This window comes from Folsomia candida, unplaced genomic scaffold, assembly GCF_002217175.1.
Source record: "Folsomia candida strain VU population unplaced genomic scaffold, ASM221717v1 Fcan01_Sc001, whole genome shotgun sequence".
NCBI lineage: Eukaryota > Metazoa > Arthropoda > Collembola > Entomobryomorpha > Isotomidae > Folsomia > Folsomia candida.
Window position 1 is genome coordinate 22,091,646 of NW_019091193.1, and position 17,193 is coordinate 22,108,838.

General features: G+C 37.9%; 4 protein-coding genes across 4 annotated transcripts; 3 read left to right on the plus strand and 1 right to left on the minus strand.

Annotated features, from left to right (window-relative positions):
• The first annotated feature begins 142 nt into the window (after window positions 1–142).
• LOC110863479 (asparagine--tRNA ligase, cytoplasmic) lies at window positions 143–3,540 on the plus strand. Its single transcript, XM_022112801.2, has 12 exons — window positions 143–367; window positions 443–877; window positions 1,177–1,334; window positions 1,435–1,495; window positions 1,571–1,653; window positions 1,742–2,018; window positions 2,109–2,188; window positions 2,322–2,375; window positions 2,642–2,755; window positions 2,840–2,971; window positions 3,043–3,174; window positions 3,282–3,540. The coding sequence occupies exons 1-12, from the start codon at window positions 328–330 to the stop codon at window positions 3,411–3,413; spliced, it is 1,698 nt and encodes a 565-aa protein (XP_021968493.1). The 5' UTR covers window positions 143–327; the 3' UTR covers window positions 3,414–3,540.
• A 98-nt stretch (window positions 3,541–3,638) lies between these two features.
• Window positions 3,639–6,006, plus strand: LOC110853841 (endoplasmic reticulum-Golgi intermediate compartment protein 3). Its single transcript, XM_022102188.2, has 9 exons — window positions 3,639–3,782; window positions 3,926–3,994; window positions 4,077–4,519; window positions 4,630–4,828; window positions 4,895–4,948; window positions 5,009–5,145; window positions 5,211–5,329; window positions 5,438–5,465; window positions 5,544–6,006. The coding sequence occupies exons 2-9, from the start codon at window positions 3,969–3,971 to the stop codon at window positions 5,741–5,743; spliced, it is 1,206 nt and encodes a 401-aa protein (XP_021957880.1). The 5' UTR covers window positions 3,639–3,782; window positions 3,926–3,968; the 3' UTR covers window positions 5,744–6,006.
• A 173-nt stretch (window positions 6,007–6,179) lies between these two features.
• LOC110842203 lies at window positions 6,180–9,080 on the plus strand. Its single transcript, XM_022087912.2, has 9 exons — window positions 6,180–6,614; window positions 6,675–6,935; window positions 7,074–7,136; window positions 7,225–7,389; window positions 7,496–7,882; window positions 8,009–8,263; window positions 8,388–8,498; window positions 8,568–8,628; window positions 8,721–9,080. The coding sequence occupies exons 1-9, from the start codon at window positions 6,555–6,557 to the stop codon at window positions 8,933–8,935; spliced, it is 1,578 nt and encodes a 525-aa protein (XP_021943604.2). The 5' UTR covers window positions 6,180–6,554; the 3' UTR covers window positions 8,936–9,080.
• Window positions 9,081–9,248: 168 nt separating this feature from the next.
• LOC110842044 (mediator of RNA polymerase II transcription subunit 12) lies at window positions 9,249–16,617 on the minus strand. The gene is made up of 3 exons (XM_022087751.2): window positions 16,333–16,617; window positions 13,652–14,191; window positions 9,249–11,849 (listed from the first exon to the last, which is right to left on the minus strand). The coding sequence occupies exons 1-3, from the start codon at window positions 16,348–16,350 to the stop codon at window positions 9,678–9,680; spliced, it is 2,730 nt and encodes a 909-aa protein (XP_021943443.1). The 5' UTR covers window positions 16,351–16,617; the 3' UTR covers window positions 9,249–9,677.
• Between the last annotated feature and the right edge of the window lie 576 nt (window positions 16,618–17,193).

The window sequence follows — 17,193 nt, forward strand, 5'->3', positions numbered from 1 at the left end:
GCTTTACGATTTGTTTGGCCGTGAAGTGATAATGGATGAGGTAATAATTAGGTTAGCCCTACTAATTTCATGTAATAATTACATTCATGGTCCCAATTTGCCCATAACGACGTAAGCAAGCGGCTCCCTCAATCGGTTACTCTCGTTGCATCAGCCAACTCATTTCTCCTCGCTCGCACATCGACACATTTATTCAGTCGCTGAAAGTGAAATCTGCTCAAAAGTTCTCAAGTTTCATTATTATGCATTTTTTTAGCTAGTGCATATCTAACGAGTATTGTTTGTTAAATTCTGGCTGAATTGAAACTTGAATTTTCAAGACAAACCATGGACGGCGGAGATAAGGAAAATGCCGGACTCACGATGAGTAAGTGTATTCCCTTTAAATAAGTTCCTAGTTCCTGCCTAAAAAAATTTTGAAAAATGTCCTGCATTTCATCAGGTGAAAAGAAAGTGTACACGTCGGAGAAGAGAGGGAGTGACGAAACTGGGGACGGGAGCGAGGCCAAACCCTTCAAGTCGGTCCTTGCTGCTCTGAAACAGGCTGAGAAAGAGCCATGGCCCCAAATATTTGTGGACCCCAAAGAAAAAGCTGAAGGCCAACCAAACCAAGAAGGATATGAGCTCATTGCTAAATCACAGCTCAAAAAGATAATGAAGTTTTTCCTCAGAGATCAACATAAGAGCGCATCTCTTGCAGTCAAAGACAAAGAAGAAGCCGAGGCAAGATTAAAAAACTTGGAGGATGCAAAAAAAATTGTCCTGGAAGAAGATAAATCTCTCCCAGAAGCACTCCGCATTAAAATTAGGGACGCTTCTTTCAACAAGGAGAAAAGGGTGAAAGTCTATGGATGGGTGCACCGGCTGAGGAGACAAGGTTTAAATTAAGATTAATAATAAACTTGTAAAGTTTAAAGACTTGCAAGTTCATAGGGCCTTTTAAGATAGCTTTATTGATTCTACTACAAATTTTAGTCTCCAATGGTGGGGCCAAGAAAGTATTTTTTGTAGAAACTTTACTTGAAGCGCGCACAGTTCACATTCTCAGGTCATTTTTAAGTGTCCTTTGTTTAATCGATATTATTTTCATGATTTTAATAAATCTTAAAAGGCTTACAAATTTTAAAATTGATATGCAATTATACAATTATGATTTTCTTTAATCGTGGTGTGTAGGAAAGTCGCTCATGTTCACCACATTAAGGGATGGGTCAGGATTTCTGCAATGCGTTCTTACGGATAAATTATGTCAAAGTTACGATGGACTTATGTTAAGCACAGAATCCTCGGTCGTACTTTTTGGCACTTTGGCTGCTGTTCCTGAAGGACATTCTGTAAGCCAGCTTTTAAAATTTAAATAATATTTAGCGTAAATAATAAAGTAAAATGTGTTGGTGTAACAAAACATATTTATTTTAATAATCTTCGGCTTAGGCACCCGGTGGGGTAGAACTGAAAGTCGATTTTTGGCAGCTCATCGGTCTCTCACCTCCTGGTAATCAACTTCTACCAATTCAATCAGTACATAATTTTATTCTTTAACTAATATCTGGTCTTCACACTCCAAAAGGGGGTGCGGATGCTATTCTCAACGAAGAATCCCATCCAGATGTCCAGCTGGACCAACGACATATTATGTTACGAGGAGAAAATGTATGTTTTACGCATTGCTACACTTTTACGTTTTTACAAAAAAAAATGCACACTGTTATAAATATTCTAAATATATTTACATATTTAGACTTGTAAAGTTTTGCGAGTTCGTTCTGCCTTGCTTCAAGCATTTCGGGATCACTATCTCGCCCGCGGATATTGTGAAGTAACTCCTCCCACTCTGGTTCAAACTCAATGTGAAGGGGGGTCCACCTTGTTCAAAATGGATTTCTTCAATGAAGAAGCGTATCTCACTCAAAGTTCCCAACTATATTTGGAAACCTGCATTCCATCATTAGGTGATGTCTTTTGCGTGGCTCAAAGTTATCGAGCCGAGCAGAGTAGAACCAGGCGTCATTTGGCAGGTTAATTAATTAGAATTTGGTCATTCATTTATATAAAATTATTAATGACTATCACAATGTTCACTAGTAACGCATCCTGTTGAATTTCAGAGTACACTCATATTGAAGCAGAATGTCCTTTCATCACCTTTGAAGATTTGTTGGATCGCTTGGAAGACTTGATTGTTGATGTAAGAAAATTTTGTATATATTTAATATTCACTAAATAGTATTCATTCAGGGTTAGTAAATGGTGAGCTAAAGGTTGTATGATAATCTTGCGTCGTGGGACATGTTAATCAAAATGTACTTTGTATTTTGTAGGTGGTGGATCGTGTCTTTGAAAAATGTGGAGATCTTATTGCGGAACTTAACCCTGTAGGTTGTTTTATTTTAAGCATTAGAAATGACTTATTTCTAATAATCTCCTTTCAAAGGCTTGACTGCTTTGTCTCAATCTACAGTCGAGTAACAAATGGAGAAATAGCAAATTTGAAGTAGAATTATTTGAAACTTTTATTTTATGTATCACTTTCTTGTTATAAACTTCAAAACATGTTAAAAGTTTACTACTTCCTTATCTGGGTTTTGAAACGAGACCACATGTGACAATTATTGTATTATAAGTTAATTTTTAATGACAGGGATTCAAACGGCCGACACGCCCATTTAAGAGGATGAACTATAGCGATGGAGTGAAATGGTTGAAAGAGCACGACGTGAAGAAAGAGGATGGAACCTTTTATGAATTTGGAGAGGTGTGTATTTATTTTGATTTTTGACTCATAGTGAATGCCATTGTAAAATAGATTTTATAATCAACGTAAATTATTTTGGTGTAGGACATCCCTGAGATGCCTGAACGGAAAATGACAGACTCCATCAATGAGCCAGTCTTATTTTGCCGTTTTCCAGCACATATTAAGGCTTTCTACATGTCACGATGTCCAGAAGACCGAGACTTGACAGAATCTGTATGGATTTACTAATTCCTATTACTATAATTAATTATGAATTAATATAAATCCATTTAATGTTTCTGTAGGTGGATGTATTGCTTCCTAATGTTGGTGAAATCGTGGGCGGGTCCATGCGTATTAGTGATTACGATGAATTGATTGCTGCATATAAAACACAAGGAATCGACCCCAGTCCGTATTACTGGTACACTGATCAGGTATTCAACAAAACCGCATACTTCCATTTATCATAAGTCTAACATTAGACAATTCTTCCACCTTGACCTTTCAAAATCACGATAATAATTCCCTTCTGTTTTTTTAGAGAAAATTTGGAACAACCCCTCATGGTGGGTATGGATTAGGCTTGGAGCGTTTCCTCTGTTGGCTCCTTAACAGATACCACATTCGTGAAGCGTGCCTGTACCCTCGGTTTTTGGGAAGATGCACCCCATAAAAATATTTTTATTTATTGGCTACATAATTTTTCAATGTCTATTAATATGTACTGTGCTATTTACCATTTCTATTTCATTATAATATGGTTAAACTTGCTTCAATAAATATTCCCAAATGCACAACAATGCATTATTATTAAAACATTGAATTTAGTAAGAGGAATTTGACTGTCCGAGACATTGGAAATTAGAGGCGCGAACTAGAAAGTTTTTGACACGACATCGGCTGACTGGCCAACAACACAAACAGACCGAAATTACTATATTTATTGAGTTTGATGTTCGTTTTCCTATTGTCATATCGATCTCAGACTGACACTCTCAGTCCAATTTTTATGTCATTTCGATCTCCAACCAATTCATAATACGTAAGTTATAAATACTAATACTTATTCATAAGGGAAAATATAATACAAAAACTAGAACTGTGATTAATTGAACAATTGTGAACTGTGTGGTGGACTTGATCTTGGTAGGATACTTCATAATAATTTATTTTCGTTAATTTCAGATTATTCCCACTCTCACCTGGTTAAATTGGTCATTCTGTCAGTATGGCATCGCTTTGGGACAAATTAAGGTTAGGTTAAGATTAATGAAACGATGATAAAATAATTGCTTCTTAATTGTTAGTAATCTATGTTTGTTTGTGTATATTATAGGGATCTAGATGCATATCCAAAACCTCTAGAAGACTTCAGAATAAAAACCTTCGGGGGTGGAGCTGTTACAATTACGTCAACAATAATTATGCTGCTTTTATTTATTTTCGAACTACGCGACTATCTCACTCCCCAAATCACAGAAGAGGTTTATGTGGATACTACAAGATCAATATCTAAGTTAAGGATAAACTTAGACATTGTTTTCCCACGTGTGGCGTGTTCTTACCTTACAATCGACGCCATGGACAGCAGCGGAGAACAACAAAGTGGGATTGAGCACTCCATTTTCAAGCAGAGGCTTGATACTGGGGGAGCCCCTATTCAGAATGAAACCCCCCAAAAAACGGATGTCTTTGGTGACAGCAGCATCGGAAAAAAACCTGGCGATAGTCTTCACCCTCAAAAGGATGATGTCTCTAAAGAGCCAAGCAACGAGACAGGTTTGGCGTTGAATAGTGTTGACATAACTTAGCAGATGAAATTGTTTGTTTTATAGTTAAAAATAATAATTAATGGGTAAAATGGGTATGTCCATTTGTCTGTTGTTTAGGTCTTGCAATAAAATCAGAGTGTGGCAGTTGTTACGGAGCAGAATCGACACTCTTCAAATGTTGTAATACATGTGAAGAGGTTCGAGAAGCCTATCGTCTTAAAGGTTGGGCTCTGTCGGACCCAGTGAAAATAGAGCAGTGCAAGGGCATGGTCGAAGATATGAAGGCAATTTTTAATGAGGGGTGTCGTTTATACGGGTACTTATTTTTCGAGATGTAGAACGTGTATTAAGTGACTTATCGGACTTTCATTAATTTAAACAGATATATGGAAGTCAACCGATGCTCTGGGAGTTTTCACGTCGCACCAGGAAAAAGGTATAAGTTCGACATTATTACACATAGTGAGACAATTCTGAGTATTTTATAATTCAATAGTTTCACACTCAATCATGTCCACGTTCATGATGTGCAGCCATTCTCGTCATCTCAGTTTAATATGACACATACTATACAAAGTTTAAGTTTTGGAGAAGAAATAGTAGGAAAAACGAACCCTGTGGACGGAATTCAAGGTAGCATATACTGCATTCACATTACTGCATTTATTTATTATTACACGTGAAACTAATTTTTCAAGGATTGGCTACGGAGGAGTCGACAATGTTCCAGTATTACTTAAAGATTGTTCCATTCACCTATGACAAACCGGATGGGCTTATCTTTTCTAATCAATTTTCCACAACGAGACATCAGAAGGTATATGCACAAGTAAAAGTATCCAATTGCGCATGCTATTTTGATTAAATATAGTGTGATATGAACAAAATATGAAAAAACATTACTTAATGCCATCATTATAAATAGGTCGTAAGCTCAATGTCCGGCGAAAGCGGTATGTTTATTATTCTATTTCATTATAATACGATAAAACTTCCTGGAATAAATAAATACATATCAATGGTAAATATAGGAATGCCTGGCGTTTTCTTCTCCTATGAAATATCCCCAATAATGATCAAATATTCCGAACATGCAAAGTCTTTTGCACATTTTGCAACAGGGTTGTTCGCGATAGTTGGTGGAATTTTTACCGTGGCCGGTATTATAGACTCTACAATATACAAGTCAGCAAATGTGCTAAAAAAATTGGAGATTGGAAAACAGGGATAATTGATTTAGAAAATAATGCATTCATGTTATCAAATATTATCAATTATATAATATCAAGTCATTACAACATTTTGTTTTGGAGATCGTGCACGCTATATGCATATGTGCATATTGGAGTCATATTATGCGTAAATTGTCTCTTGTTGTGAAACGCTTAAATATTACCGTGTGACACATGTAAAAATCACGTTTGTATGTAACTTTATATTAATCAATTAATTACATAATTAAATGTATTAAATTATAACGAGTGATATTTAAAACCAATCTTAAGTTTTAAAATTATTAAACGAGTTGCCCACAAGCCAAAGTACCCAAATTCAGTCGATTTCATAAACAACATGTAGCAAAGCCCAAACAATCATTTGTTTGACCAGGTTGACGATGGTGTCTCTATAATATTCTACCCTTAAAATTTCTTTTCGATAATAATTACTAATTACAAAAATTATAAACAGCTTTGAGGGTGAATGAGAAATTTTTAATTTCATCACAAAAATTTCGCATAGACATTTACCGTAAATGATTTACGGCATTAATTGGCATTTACGTATGCATGCATCATATATGTAACACCATTTGTAGTAGAGAGCCCTACTGACCTATCCTGATTATTGAGAAAGCCACTAACTACTACAATTTGACGTATGTAGTCAATTACGTAGTCATGGTAATGACACTTCAAGGTTTGCCTGGAGACAGATCCACGCCAGGGTTTATTGCAGGAAACTGTACATAATTTTTGTTCTGTAGACTCGTGACATTAACCCAATCTGAACAATAGTTTTTTGTGCTTGCCAAGTTTACAAAAATGGTCTGCTGGTACAAATGCTGTCCAGTTGTCTTCCGGAAGAACAAGCCAAAGCGTTTGGTACGATAGTTGATCAAGCGACTGTTGAAGTAATTAGTACATTAATTTATTACTTGACAGCAATTCAAATGGGACATTGTGGCCATGCTGCTCCTCACGATTCATGACATTGTGGCTCTCGGTTTGGTCATTGCGGCTTCAGTCACCTACAACTCCTACCAGTCTTACCAGCACGCTCCCTACAAGACCGTGGACGCACCCATTCTTGTAGCGGCCCAGGTCACTTCCAACTTCATCATCATTTTCCTCATGATTGAGTATGGTTTTCGACTCTTGGAAGATGGGCCTTGGTATGGAAAAGTGACAATTGGTCTCCTTCACGTGAGTATAATGCCTTATAGGTTCATGTAAATATTGTGTGTACTTATGGATGTATGTTGAATAAATAAAATCGAGAAAATAATAATACCGTCAAACCGATGTCACCAATATCGAAGTACTTATAATCCACAATTACAGGTGGTGCCCTCAATTGCCTACATCGCAGTCGTCCAGAAAAACTTTATCTACTACTTGGGTTTTGTAAGATCAGTTTATCTGACTGTGATATCGTTTATAAGGACACGCAAAATTTTAGAGTGTTATTTATTTTGGTTATTTATGTCTATAGAAAGGAATACATGACAAAACACCAGAACCACCGAACGGAGGGGCCTTTACAATTGCTGACGTCTTTGGGGACGTGTACAATATCTCTGTGTTCCATCATCTATATGTTGTCCTGTTCGAATCCATTCTCACTCTCTGCATGGTAATTTTCTGCTCCAAGAAGAAGGTTAGAATTTCAGTTAGAATTAAATTACATATACTACAACTACACGTTATCAGACACGACATATTATGTATATTATTCTCGTATTATCTATATAAATTATTATTAGGTGCATCCTGAAACTGTGGCAAATATTGAAGATTTGCCCCCCTATGAAGAAGTCGTGGTGGGTGGAGTCACAGTTCGCGTTCAGTTGGACGCTGAGAGTCGCATTTTTACTCCTGGAAAAGAGATCAAGGGCAGGCTCACTTTTAGCAAGGATCATCCCCCGTCCGCCACAATTGACATAGTCGGAGTTGGAGAAGTAAGTTGGACACAGAGTCGATGTTGCAAAAGTGGAATACCGAGAAAAGGGGTCGAAACCGTGTTTAATTATACCGTGGTCACGTCCGATATGTTCCAAACTACTCTTCCCACAAATGCTCCACCTACCTTTTCTTGTGGCGAGGGAACCAAGGCTTCAATTTCGTACTGCATTACTGCCACCTTGAACATGGTACGTGTGAAACATTTAAAAAATTAGTTCTTATGTAATTATGCACCATTACGCATCATTATTAAGATTATTATGACTTTTGAATAGTTATTTATAAATATATTTCTGTGTTTTTCTCTTCCCCAGAATGACGGTTCCCCAAACTTCACTATAAACCTTCCGTTCATTGTTCTCCCATCTCAAGTTGCTACCTCACCTTTTCCCTTGGAACATACCGTTTTCACTGAAAAACTTTTTCTTGCAAATTATCTCGGGTGCATTCCGTACAAAGTTGGCCCTTATGGTTTCGCTCTGGAGTTGAAAAAGTCAAATTTCATCATTGGTGAAGACATTGACTTCACTGTTGAGATTTTCAATGAAACCAGGCGTCCAGTTTTAAAGGTATATTTTACATTATTTAGTCCCGTATTAAAGTGTCCAGTTTACTCTAAACTTATGTACCACATTGATTGGGGGTTGATTGGGGTTATAATTGGATGGATAAGCTTTCATGCATGTAATATAGGTTGCGGCTTCTCTCGTCAGTGTAGTTGATCTTGTCGATTCGACACATGGTTATCAATTTGAAGATGAACTTCTCATGGTTTGGGATGAGTTGGTCTATGGCCCGATGCCGGTTGGTTGACTTACATGTATATGACTGTATCAACAATTGGTGCAAACTCATTTGTTCGCAAATATTTAGGTGAAAGGAATTGTGGCTTGGACGGGCAAGTTGACAGTGCCAAAGATGGCTCCTGAATCCGGTTAGTAAATTTAATAAATAAGCTGATACATATTCATGAAATAATTTACAAATTCGTATTTAGCCCACAATAATTTCTACGATATATTATAGCAAGTCTCCCATTTTCGAATGCCATCGAGTTCGCCAACTACTACTTCCGGTTCCTCGTGGAAATTCAGGGCATGAGTGAGAATGCCGAGTTGGAGGTTCCCATCTGTATAGGCGAGGGTCCAGTTGAAGGTCACGCCTGGCTGGAACGGCACAGTCAATCGGTCATTGCAGGGATCGAAGGTCAAGACAAGGTCACGCTCGCTACAGACGGATAGGTCATTTCACCGCTTTCCCTTGCCCCATTCAAACTCTAAATTGTTCGTGCCTATTGATGGAAGACCACATGTCTAAATTCTGAAACCAACAAGATTATTTTTCCATTCAAACTCAATTAATAAACGTGGACATATTTTGAATTAATATTTATTACCCATATACTTGATAGCGTACAGTATGTAGAGAAATCCTCACGCAATCTGGCAAAATGTGCGTATGTGCAATGTGCATACGTATAGGCATGCGTCACTCATATGGCATCACATATTTATGATAAATAATTTGAAAAGTAAAACTATCAAAATTGAACCATTAAAATTTTTTAAGACTTTTATTTGCCTTTTATTTGTTAGCTCAATCATTACCACCGGAATTAGTAAGCAATTTTAATTAATGCATTTCGCTCCCAATTTCAATTTCAACAAATTATATTTTATCAGATAATTTATAATTTTGTCAATTCATATTTAAAAATTTTGTTAAAAAAGTGATTTATTTTCGCTTGTTATATCATAAAATCCATGTACAAAATATAACTAATAGGTAAGAACATTAGTGCAATTATACAATCAACAAGTCAAGATCATGAAATGAAAAAGTTATTACAAGAATCTAGGACAAACATAAACCCAGAATAAAATCTATTTGTTGCGATTGCGAATCACACTTTGTTATAAAATCATACATCGTTAGACAGGCCTACTTAAGAGATACACACTATATAAGGAAGGTTCAAGGAAACTAATTTACGTAAGGAATACTGATTCTGGGACTGGCATTGTTAAGTTTGATAACTCTTCCTGCTACTCTCCGACGATTCCTTCCATAAACCTGTTGTGGTGCTGGTTGGAAGTAATTATTTGATACTGGAGATGCAGCAGAGGTTACTAAACTATTCTGCTGAGGCTCGTCCACGACTTTGAAATTTTCATTCGAGTCGAGGCCGATGACGGGAGCAAGTGGGACGCCGTACACTGGTTTTGGGACATCGTCATGTACATTGCTTTCCCCGACTTGATCTTGTGATCTGCCCAGCTGTGGAGCAGGAACTAACCTCAATCCATCCGATTTTGATCTACCAACATCCTCGGCTTGACCTTTTAGAGGTTGCTGAGGAGGAGGTGGGGCGTACGAGTCTTGCTGTTGTTGCTGTGTTGTTGGAATTGGACTTGTTTCCGTAAATTGTTGTGATAAAATAGCCTTCTGGTACTGGATGCCATCTGGATTATAGGACCCATACCCTTCCTGGGACTCTCCTCGCCTTTGCTCAAGTCCTCCTTGTGGTTGCGACAATTTATAGTTTTCTACGATTGGAGATGGCTGACCACCTCCTCCTTGTTGCTGAAGTTGTTGCTGTTGAGGATTAAATTGAACCCCGGACGAGTACTCAGAAGAGGATGGAGAACTAGGAGGAGCGTTGCTGTTAAAATTTGCCAAAAGGGATTTTTGCTGTCTCTCGTGTTCCTCGATGATTTGTTGTACTCGAGCAAGAAGCGCCTCGTCAACGATACGACCATTTAATCCCTCAAGTTCTTCATCTTGTTGGGATTCAAAATCTAATGAGTTTGAACGGAATTGGGGTTGAGCTGGTTGAGACAAAAAATTCCCTTGAAAGTATTGAGCTTGTGGATTGGTCACCGTTTGTTGAGGTTGTGTTGATGGTGGAATAGGTTGAGAATGGGACGAAGGGTTATTTCGCTGGGGTTGGGACCGAGATTCTGGATAACCTCGGGAGTCATACTGGCTTAATGGAGTATTTTGAAAGGTTGTCTGCGAAGGAGGAGCTTGGTGTTGTTGGGGTTGTCTCAAGTTCGAATTGGAGGTCAGTGGTTGCTGATCGTAAGCTTGGGGTTGAGGTTGGTAGTGGTTTTTTACCTGCTGCTGTGGATATCCTCCTGAAACTCCAGAAAACGATGAAGTAGAACTTGGCAAGGAATACGTTTGAGGCTCAAAAAACGATTGGGGCGGTCCATACTCGGCCGGTGATTGAGTCTGAGCCAGAGTTTCTTGAGACTGAGGATTTGTCGGGGTCTGTGGGACATAATTGTGATTGAAGGTTTGATAATCTTGTTGAAACTGTTGGTCAGGTTGATTTTGTTGAGATGAAGGAAAGCCCTGAATTACAACTGCATCATCTTGTTGTTCTTCTTCATTAGTGACTTGATTTAGGGAATATTGTTGTTGAGCTGCTGGGGTTGGTGAGTAGTTCCCTTGATAAGATCGTTGTGGATAACCCCCTTGGTCAATAGCCGAGCTGGTTTGGTAATCTGCCACAGTGTCTTGATTGGGGTTAAAATTGGATGGATAAGCTTTCACTATTTGATTCCCCTGTTGATAACCTTGTTTCCCATTCTGGGAATAACCTCCCTGATAACCTTCTGGCTGGTTCCTGGAAAAACTTTGTTGTTGTCCCTGTTGTTGAGTTGGGGTTTGGTATCCTTGGGTAGAAGGAAACAGGTTATTGTATTGTGTTTGGTGGGTGGGGTAATTATTTTGCTGTTGTTGATTTGGGACATCCTGTTGACGATACTGTTGAGCTTGAGGTTTACTTCTGCTTCTTGTCGAGTAACCTAGTTGATTAGTTGAAGGTGCTTGATAAGTTGTGGGGACATGATAAATCTGAGGATTCGAAGACTTTTTGGGTTGTCCGGTGATGACAGGTTCCTCGTCTCGACGTGGCGTTTCATATTCCGTCGATGGAAGTTGTTGTTGTTGACGAGAATCTGATCCTTCGTCCCTAGCTTGAGAACCACCGTAACTTGATCCTTTCTGCTCCTCCTGCTTGGCTGCTCCGTCAACTTGCTGTCCTTGTTGTGGTGGCAAATATTGACCTCGAATGTACTCTGGGTGGGACATCATCATCATTTCAGGAACACCATAACTGCTCCCAAGGATTTCGCCATTGTGATCGCCCTAAAATAATATACACAGAACTTGATACACAATTCTAGAATTGGATCCTGCTTCGAGCGTATACATATGTACGTAAATAGGTACGTAGGTACATGAGCAATCTCTGTAAAATAATTTCCACCAACAATGTGGTCTATACGACAAAGATCATCAAAATGCATTTTGCTTCACTTTTGCATTTAATGTCACTCTTCATCATGAGAGGACAAATGACATCAATTAGCTGTTTATTGAAGAACCTAGATAGATAGGCTTCTTCTTCACGAATCGCATCCTATGCCATGCTGATGACGCGCACCTTACACACACACACTAACAAACTAACAACACGGCTACGAGCATAATCTTCCTTACAACTCATGGATTAACATCAACTCACAAAGAAATGAGAGTCAGACAACAAAGCTATTTACACGTATCAGTTTGTATGGACTAAAGAAAACATCTGAAAATGAGCGAAACTCTTTTGCTGTCTCCACACAGTCGCAACAATGAGTGGAAAGGGAAAGGAAATGAAGAGTGAGTGACATGTCGTGAGATTTATTTCGTCCTTTTGAATGCTGCATATGCATTTGCCCATAGATAAACGGACTCTAGGTTTTATGAAAATAAGTTCAATATTACGAACTAGTTTCGCATAAAATACTAAAAATGTGGTTTTCTACTAGTGTACAAGTCCCCTTCTCGGCTCGTTCTACATATTTATGCAAATGTCTTAAATGTCATATTCATAATCGACGCAACCAGTGAACTCTAGATGCATCATCAATCTTGTATAAATTATATAGTCCTTTGTCCATCAACCACAACACCAGATACACGCTGGCAGGCAGCATGTGCACAATGGACCATTTATCATGTCATCTCTCTTTCTCTCCTAAAGTAAAATGAATCAATCGATCGCTAATTTTCAATCAATTCACTTCTATTCTGCATAAGAGTGGATAAATATGTAGACACGTACGTACATATCTGCCTACTAACAAGCAGACAACATACTTTTATGTATGGTGGGTAACTACAAATATAGGAATGTGCACAATATATTATGAAGAATAAATACTAATGGAGAAAATAAATCAAAATATGAATATGACTACTAATTTTCTTATTTCTTCTGACCTAATAATGCACTTATTTGATTTTAAGGATTAGAGAATGCAATTTCGAATGCAGATGCAACTCCAATTATTGACTTCAGTGTAAGTGTGTCACAGCTTGGAACTACTTTAAATCAATAATTATCTGAAATTTTCATGAGTTTGTTGTACAACTTGACGAACTTTTGGCTTCGCAACTTCTAAATGGCCAAGATTTAAGAATTATGAAGAAGAGTCCTGTGAATATGTATTTAACAAACGATTGCACACTTGTACGTTGCAGTATTAAATATTTTTTGAAGGAAATGCAGCCAAGCAATAAACAAACACAATTTCAGGACTACTGTGCAGTATATATGCACATGGTTCACAAGTAATTGCGTACATTGAATTATGATTACTACAACACAACATTTAAGATGAGAGCGACTCTATTCACGTATTTGCAAGAAAGTTTGGTTGGCTGAAAATGGCTATAAAAGGATTAAACATGCAGTTTCATGCACATTCATCATCATTCCATTATGTTTCATGCAATAGTGCTAATATCCCAATCTTATCATCACTACGTCAAGTTCTTGATTTGTATTTTCATTAGTGACAAAATCTAATATTTCTAAAAAACCATTGGCTTGGAACTTTTTGTGCATCACTTGGTTCTCGTAATCAATCAGCCAAAACAAAAATGATAGGTTTTCTCACTTGACTCAGATGGGGTGGTACGACGTGGATCTGGATTTGATGGATGGGGCTGCTTTCTACCATCTTCTGGTCCTTCAATCTCCGTCTTTTGGTGGGTGTGCTGGATGGAGGGAGATATTCCGTCCTCTCAGTAACCTCCGACTCTACGACTTCACCACCATCCTCATCCGCAGCCTCCGAGGGGGCCGAGGTGGACGCGCCTTCCAAGTTTTCCTCCGTCGCCATCTCCGTCGTGGCGGCTGAGGAGTCGTCGTTCAAATCCGCAGGTGGGCCATACACTGCTGCTGGAGGCGGTGCTTGCGCCTGCGCCTCGCCCTCCGCCTCCTTGGCCTCTCGCTCCTTGGGGGCAGAGTACAGGGCTGGAAGGTCGGGAGTTTGCCTAGAACTTCGGAGCGTTTGAAGGTGCAGATTTGCAGGGGACTTTGACCGCACATTTATCCGCCGAGAATATTGAGACGGAGAAGATCCTCCGGCTGAACTGGACAAGGCCACAACGACATGCATCCAACTTATGATTACAAACATAGCGGCCCACTTTCCCTGTTAACACGGAATTTCAATTAGAAAAAAACAACAATGTAGTCTTGTTTATCAGCTCGATCGAGTACGGAATTTGAGCTGTGCATATTTTGAAGGGAAAATTAGAGACGAGAAATAAATTGGCGAGATGGCTGTTGTATTTGTATCGTATGTATATTGGGGGACCTCAGACACACGAAAAAATCGTCGCTTAAAATTTCGCTTCGTTTTTCGCTTACCTCCTGATAAGCGAGCTCTGGGGCAAGCGAACAGAAACTCAACTCAGAGGTTGGGTTAAGGTCGGTTAGCTACAATCGGAACAAAATTTTGAAATTTTCATAATTTTGGCCATGTTATCGATAAGCGAAAAATGAAGCGAAATTCTAAGCGACGATTTTTTCGTGTGTCTGAGGTCCCCCATTATTTCAATTGCAGTGTTGTGTGATGACATAGACGCTATTTTGTTGTGTTTTGTTACATGACGATTGACGACATTCATTTCTCGCCTTTCTTTCATTTTGACTTCAACACCAAATGAGTAATAAGCCACAGTTGATTGAAATCAAAATAGGGAAGCATATCAACTGTCCACAAGTCGACTGCATTACTGACAGTAAAATAAAAAAAAGTTCGATTATTGGCTTGGAATAGAAACACTGCTGCAGTTGTTTACAGTTACATACGTACATGCATACTTTCTGCAAAATACATACATGCATACTTTCTGCAAAATACATACATGCAAAAATACATGTATTTGCATACACATTTTGTTTCGTAACACGTAAATACGTCGTCGGTTGCTTAAACTTTGACGCAATTTATTAAACCTCCCTTCCCAACTTTTGGCTTTTGTGTCTTGTCTGTGAAATGAAAAATGTTTCCTTTTTCTCCATTTATTGTAAACCTTTGTTACATGAAATATGACTTGGAATGAATGGTAATGTAAATGCAATGTGTAGTTTACTGTAAAAAAACATAATTCCGTATATTTGATTATTGTTACTTGTAGGCTTAAAGCTCTGATGACTGTGAGATCCGTGTTTCCTCTTCATTTACTTGTCAGAAATTCATACTTTTCCGACTGAATGCACAATTTGATAAGTGCAATGTCTTGCCAAATTGAAATAATATCATAGTTTAATATTTAACAAAACTGGGAGTTTTGAAACTGCATTTCGGAAAAGATACATAATGTTGCTCACAATTACAAATGTCGTTGTATATTTATCTACAAATTAAGTATTTGGTATTTTAGGCAGATTCAAATGTTCCAATGTCAAGCAAATGACAATACAAAATTGTATGAAACAACAGTTGCTTCTTTAATCATTTTGCTAATAGAAATTGCCCATTGTCTCACGCGCTGTCGAAGAGAATTGCAAAAGTGAGAGAAAAGTTAGATTCGGTTTTCACACAATTGCAATGTGGTCATCAACTTCGACTCAACTCAGGTAAAATAATTGTGATCAAACACTAATATTATCATGATAAGTCGTATCGTATTTTTCTTCGTTGACGCATAATTTCAAAATTTGTCTTTTTCGAATTTCATTTCATATTTCCCCAAAAAATTACTGATTTTATGTACCTACCGACATGTACTAATGTTTCGTACAATGGTCATTTTTTGGGTTTAGATTTTAATTTATTTCTAAATTCATTAGTTTATTACTATTATTAAAACAAACAAAAAACCAAACAAGACTGCCTGACGGACGTGAAGAGATGAACACCCACGCGTCCAAACACAGAACAAAATTCTCTTTCGCGTCATCATTCTCTCATTTGTTAAAATAGACGAGTAATTAAACACTCATTTTTCCTTTGATGGCAAATGACAAATAAAAGTACAAATGCTGACTTTCATGTTCTTTTATCTCACCATTTCTGAGTCGCACTACTGAGCAACGGCAGATATACGTATAAAAACACAATTGAGTGCTAATTTTTGTGTGCCAAAGAAAAATTATAATTGAATTGTATTTTTAGCACTCTGTGTGTACCAAAAACAACAACAGTTGACATTTAAAAATTCATGTAGAATCCTCTGTATTTAAATATGTTTTTATTTTAATTCATATAAATTGTCTCACATTTAAGTAAAATTCGTTTTTTCTTGAATGTGTAAAAATAGCATAAACAACAAAACAGAAACTTACCCTCATTCCCTTCCACATTTTGACAGCTTTCCTGTGGTCGTTTTTGTCACAATAATTTTTCTCACGAGGTCAAAGCAAGGTCCAAAAATTATATTTAAAAATCACTCCTGAACTTTGGAATATTCAAGTTTGTTGTATTCAACTAGGTTTCGAAAACGACGACGACGACGACAACAAGATGTACAATCGAGTGAAGGTGGCACCCTCGTCTTAAAAAATGCATATACAACACGACACGACTAGTACACATATAGCGTTGCCTTCTAATAAGCGAGTGGAGCATGATTTCAAAGTGGTCTCAGGTTTAAATACTTGGTTCATTTGGGGAGTTCACCCCGTCGTCGTCGTCGTCGTCGTCGTCGAGGGAGCTTCCTCGTCCTTAAGTGATTCAACTTGCTGATGCATTGCTATTATTGTTATTATGAATGCGACCTGTCAGATGCTTCGTGATTATTCGCCCAATTTGCCCACTGTCCCTTAAACCACAACGCTACGCCATAATTAATAATAATGACCACCGTCATAGTCGTCATTGTGGTGCGATTACGATGTCAAACTCATTTACGAGCGTGTAATCCAACAACCAAGGAATGATAATGCAAGGAGCAAGTAAGGTGGCAATGCTGTGATGTAAAAGTCATGAAAATAAAATAATAAACACGATATGTCACAATTGTCCATGCACTTTGAATTTAACAAACAAGCACAGAAAAATGAATAACGATTGGCAATTGAAGTAGTAAAAACAGTGTAAAACGGTCAAAGAACAAAACAGCAACACAACTTGAATAATAAAATAAAGCCATAGTGTAAGTACTTTTAAGCGTGTGGGCAGTGGTCAATGGAAAACATGACATTCCC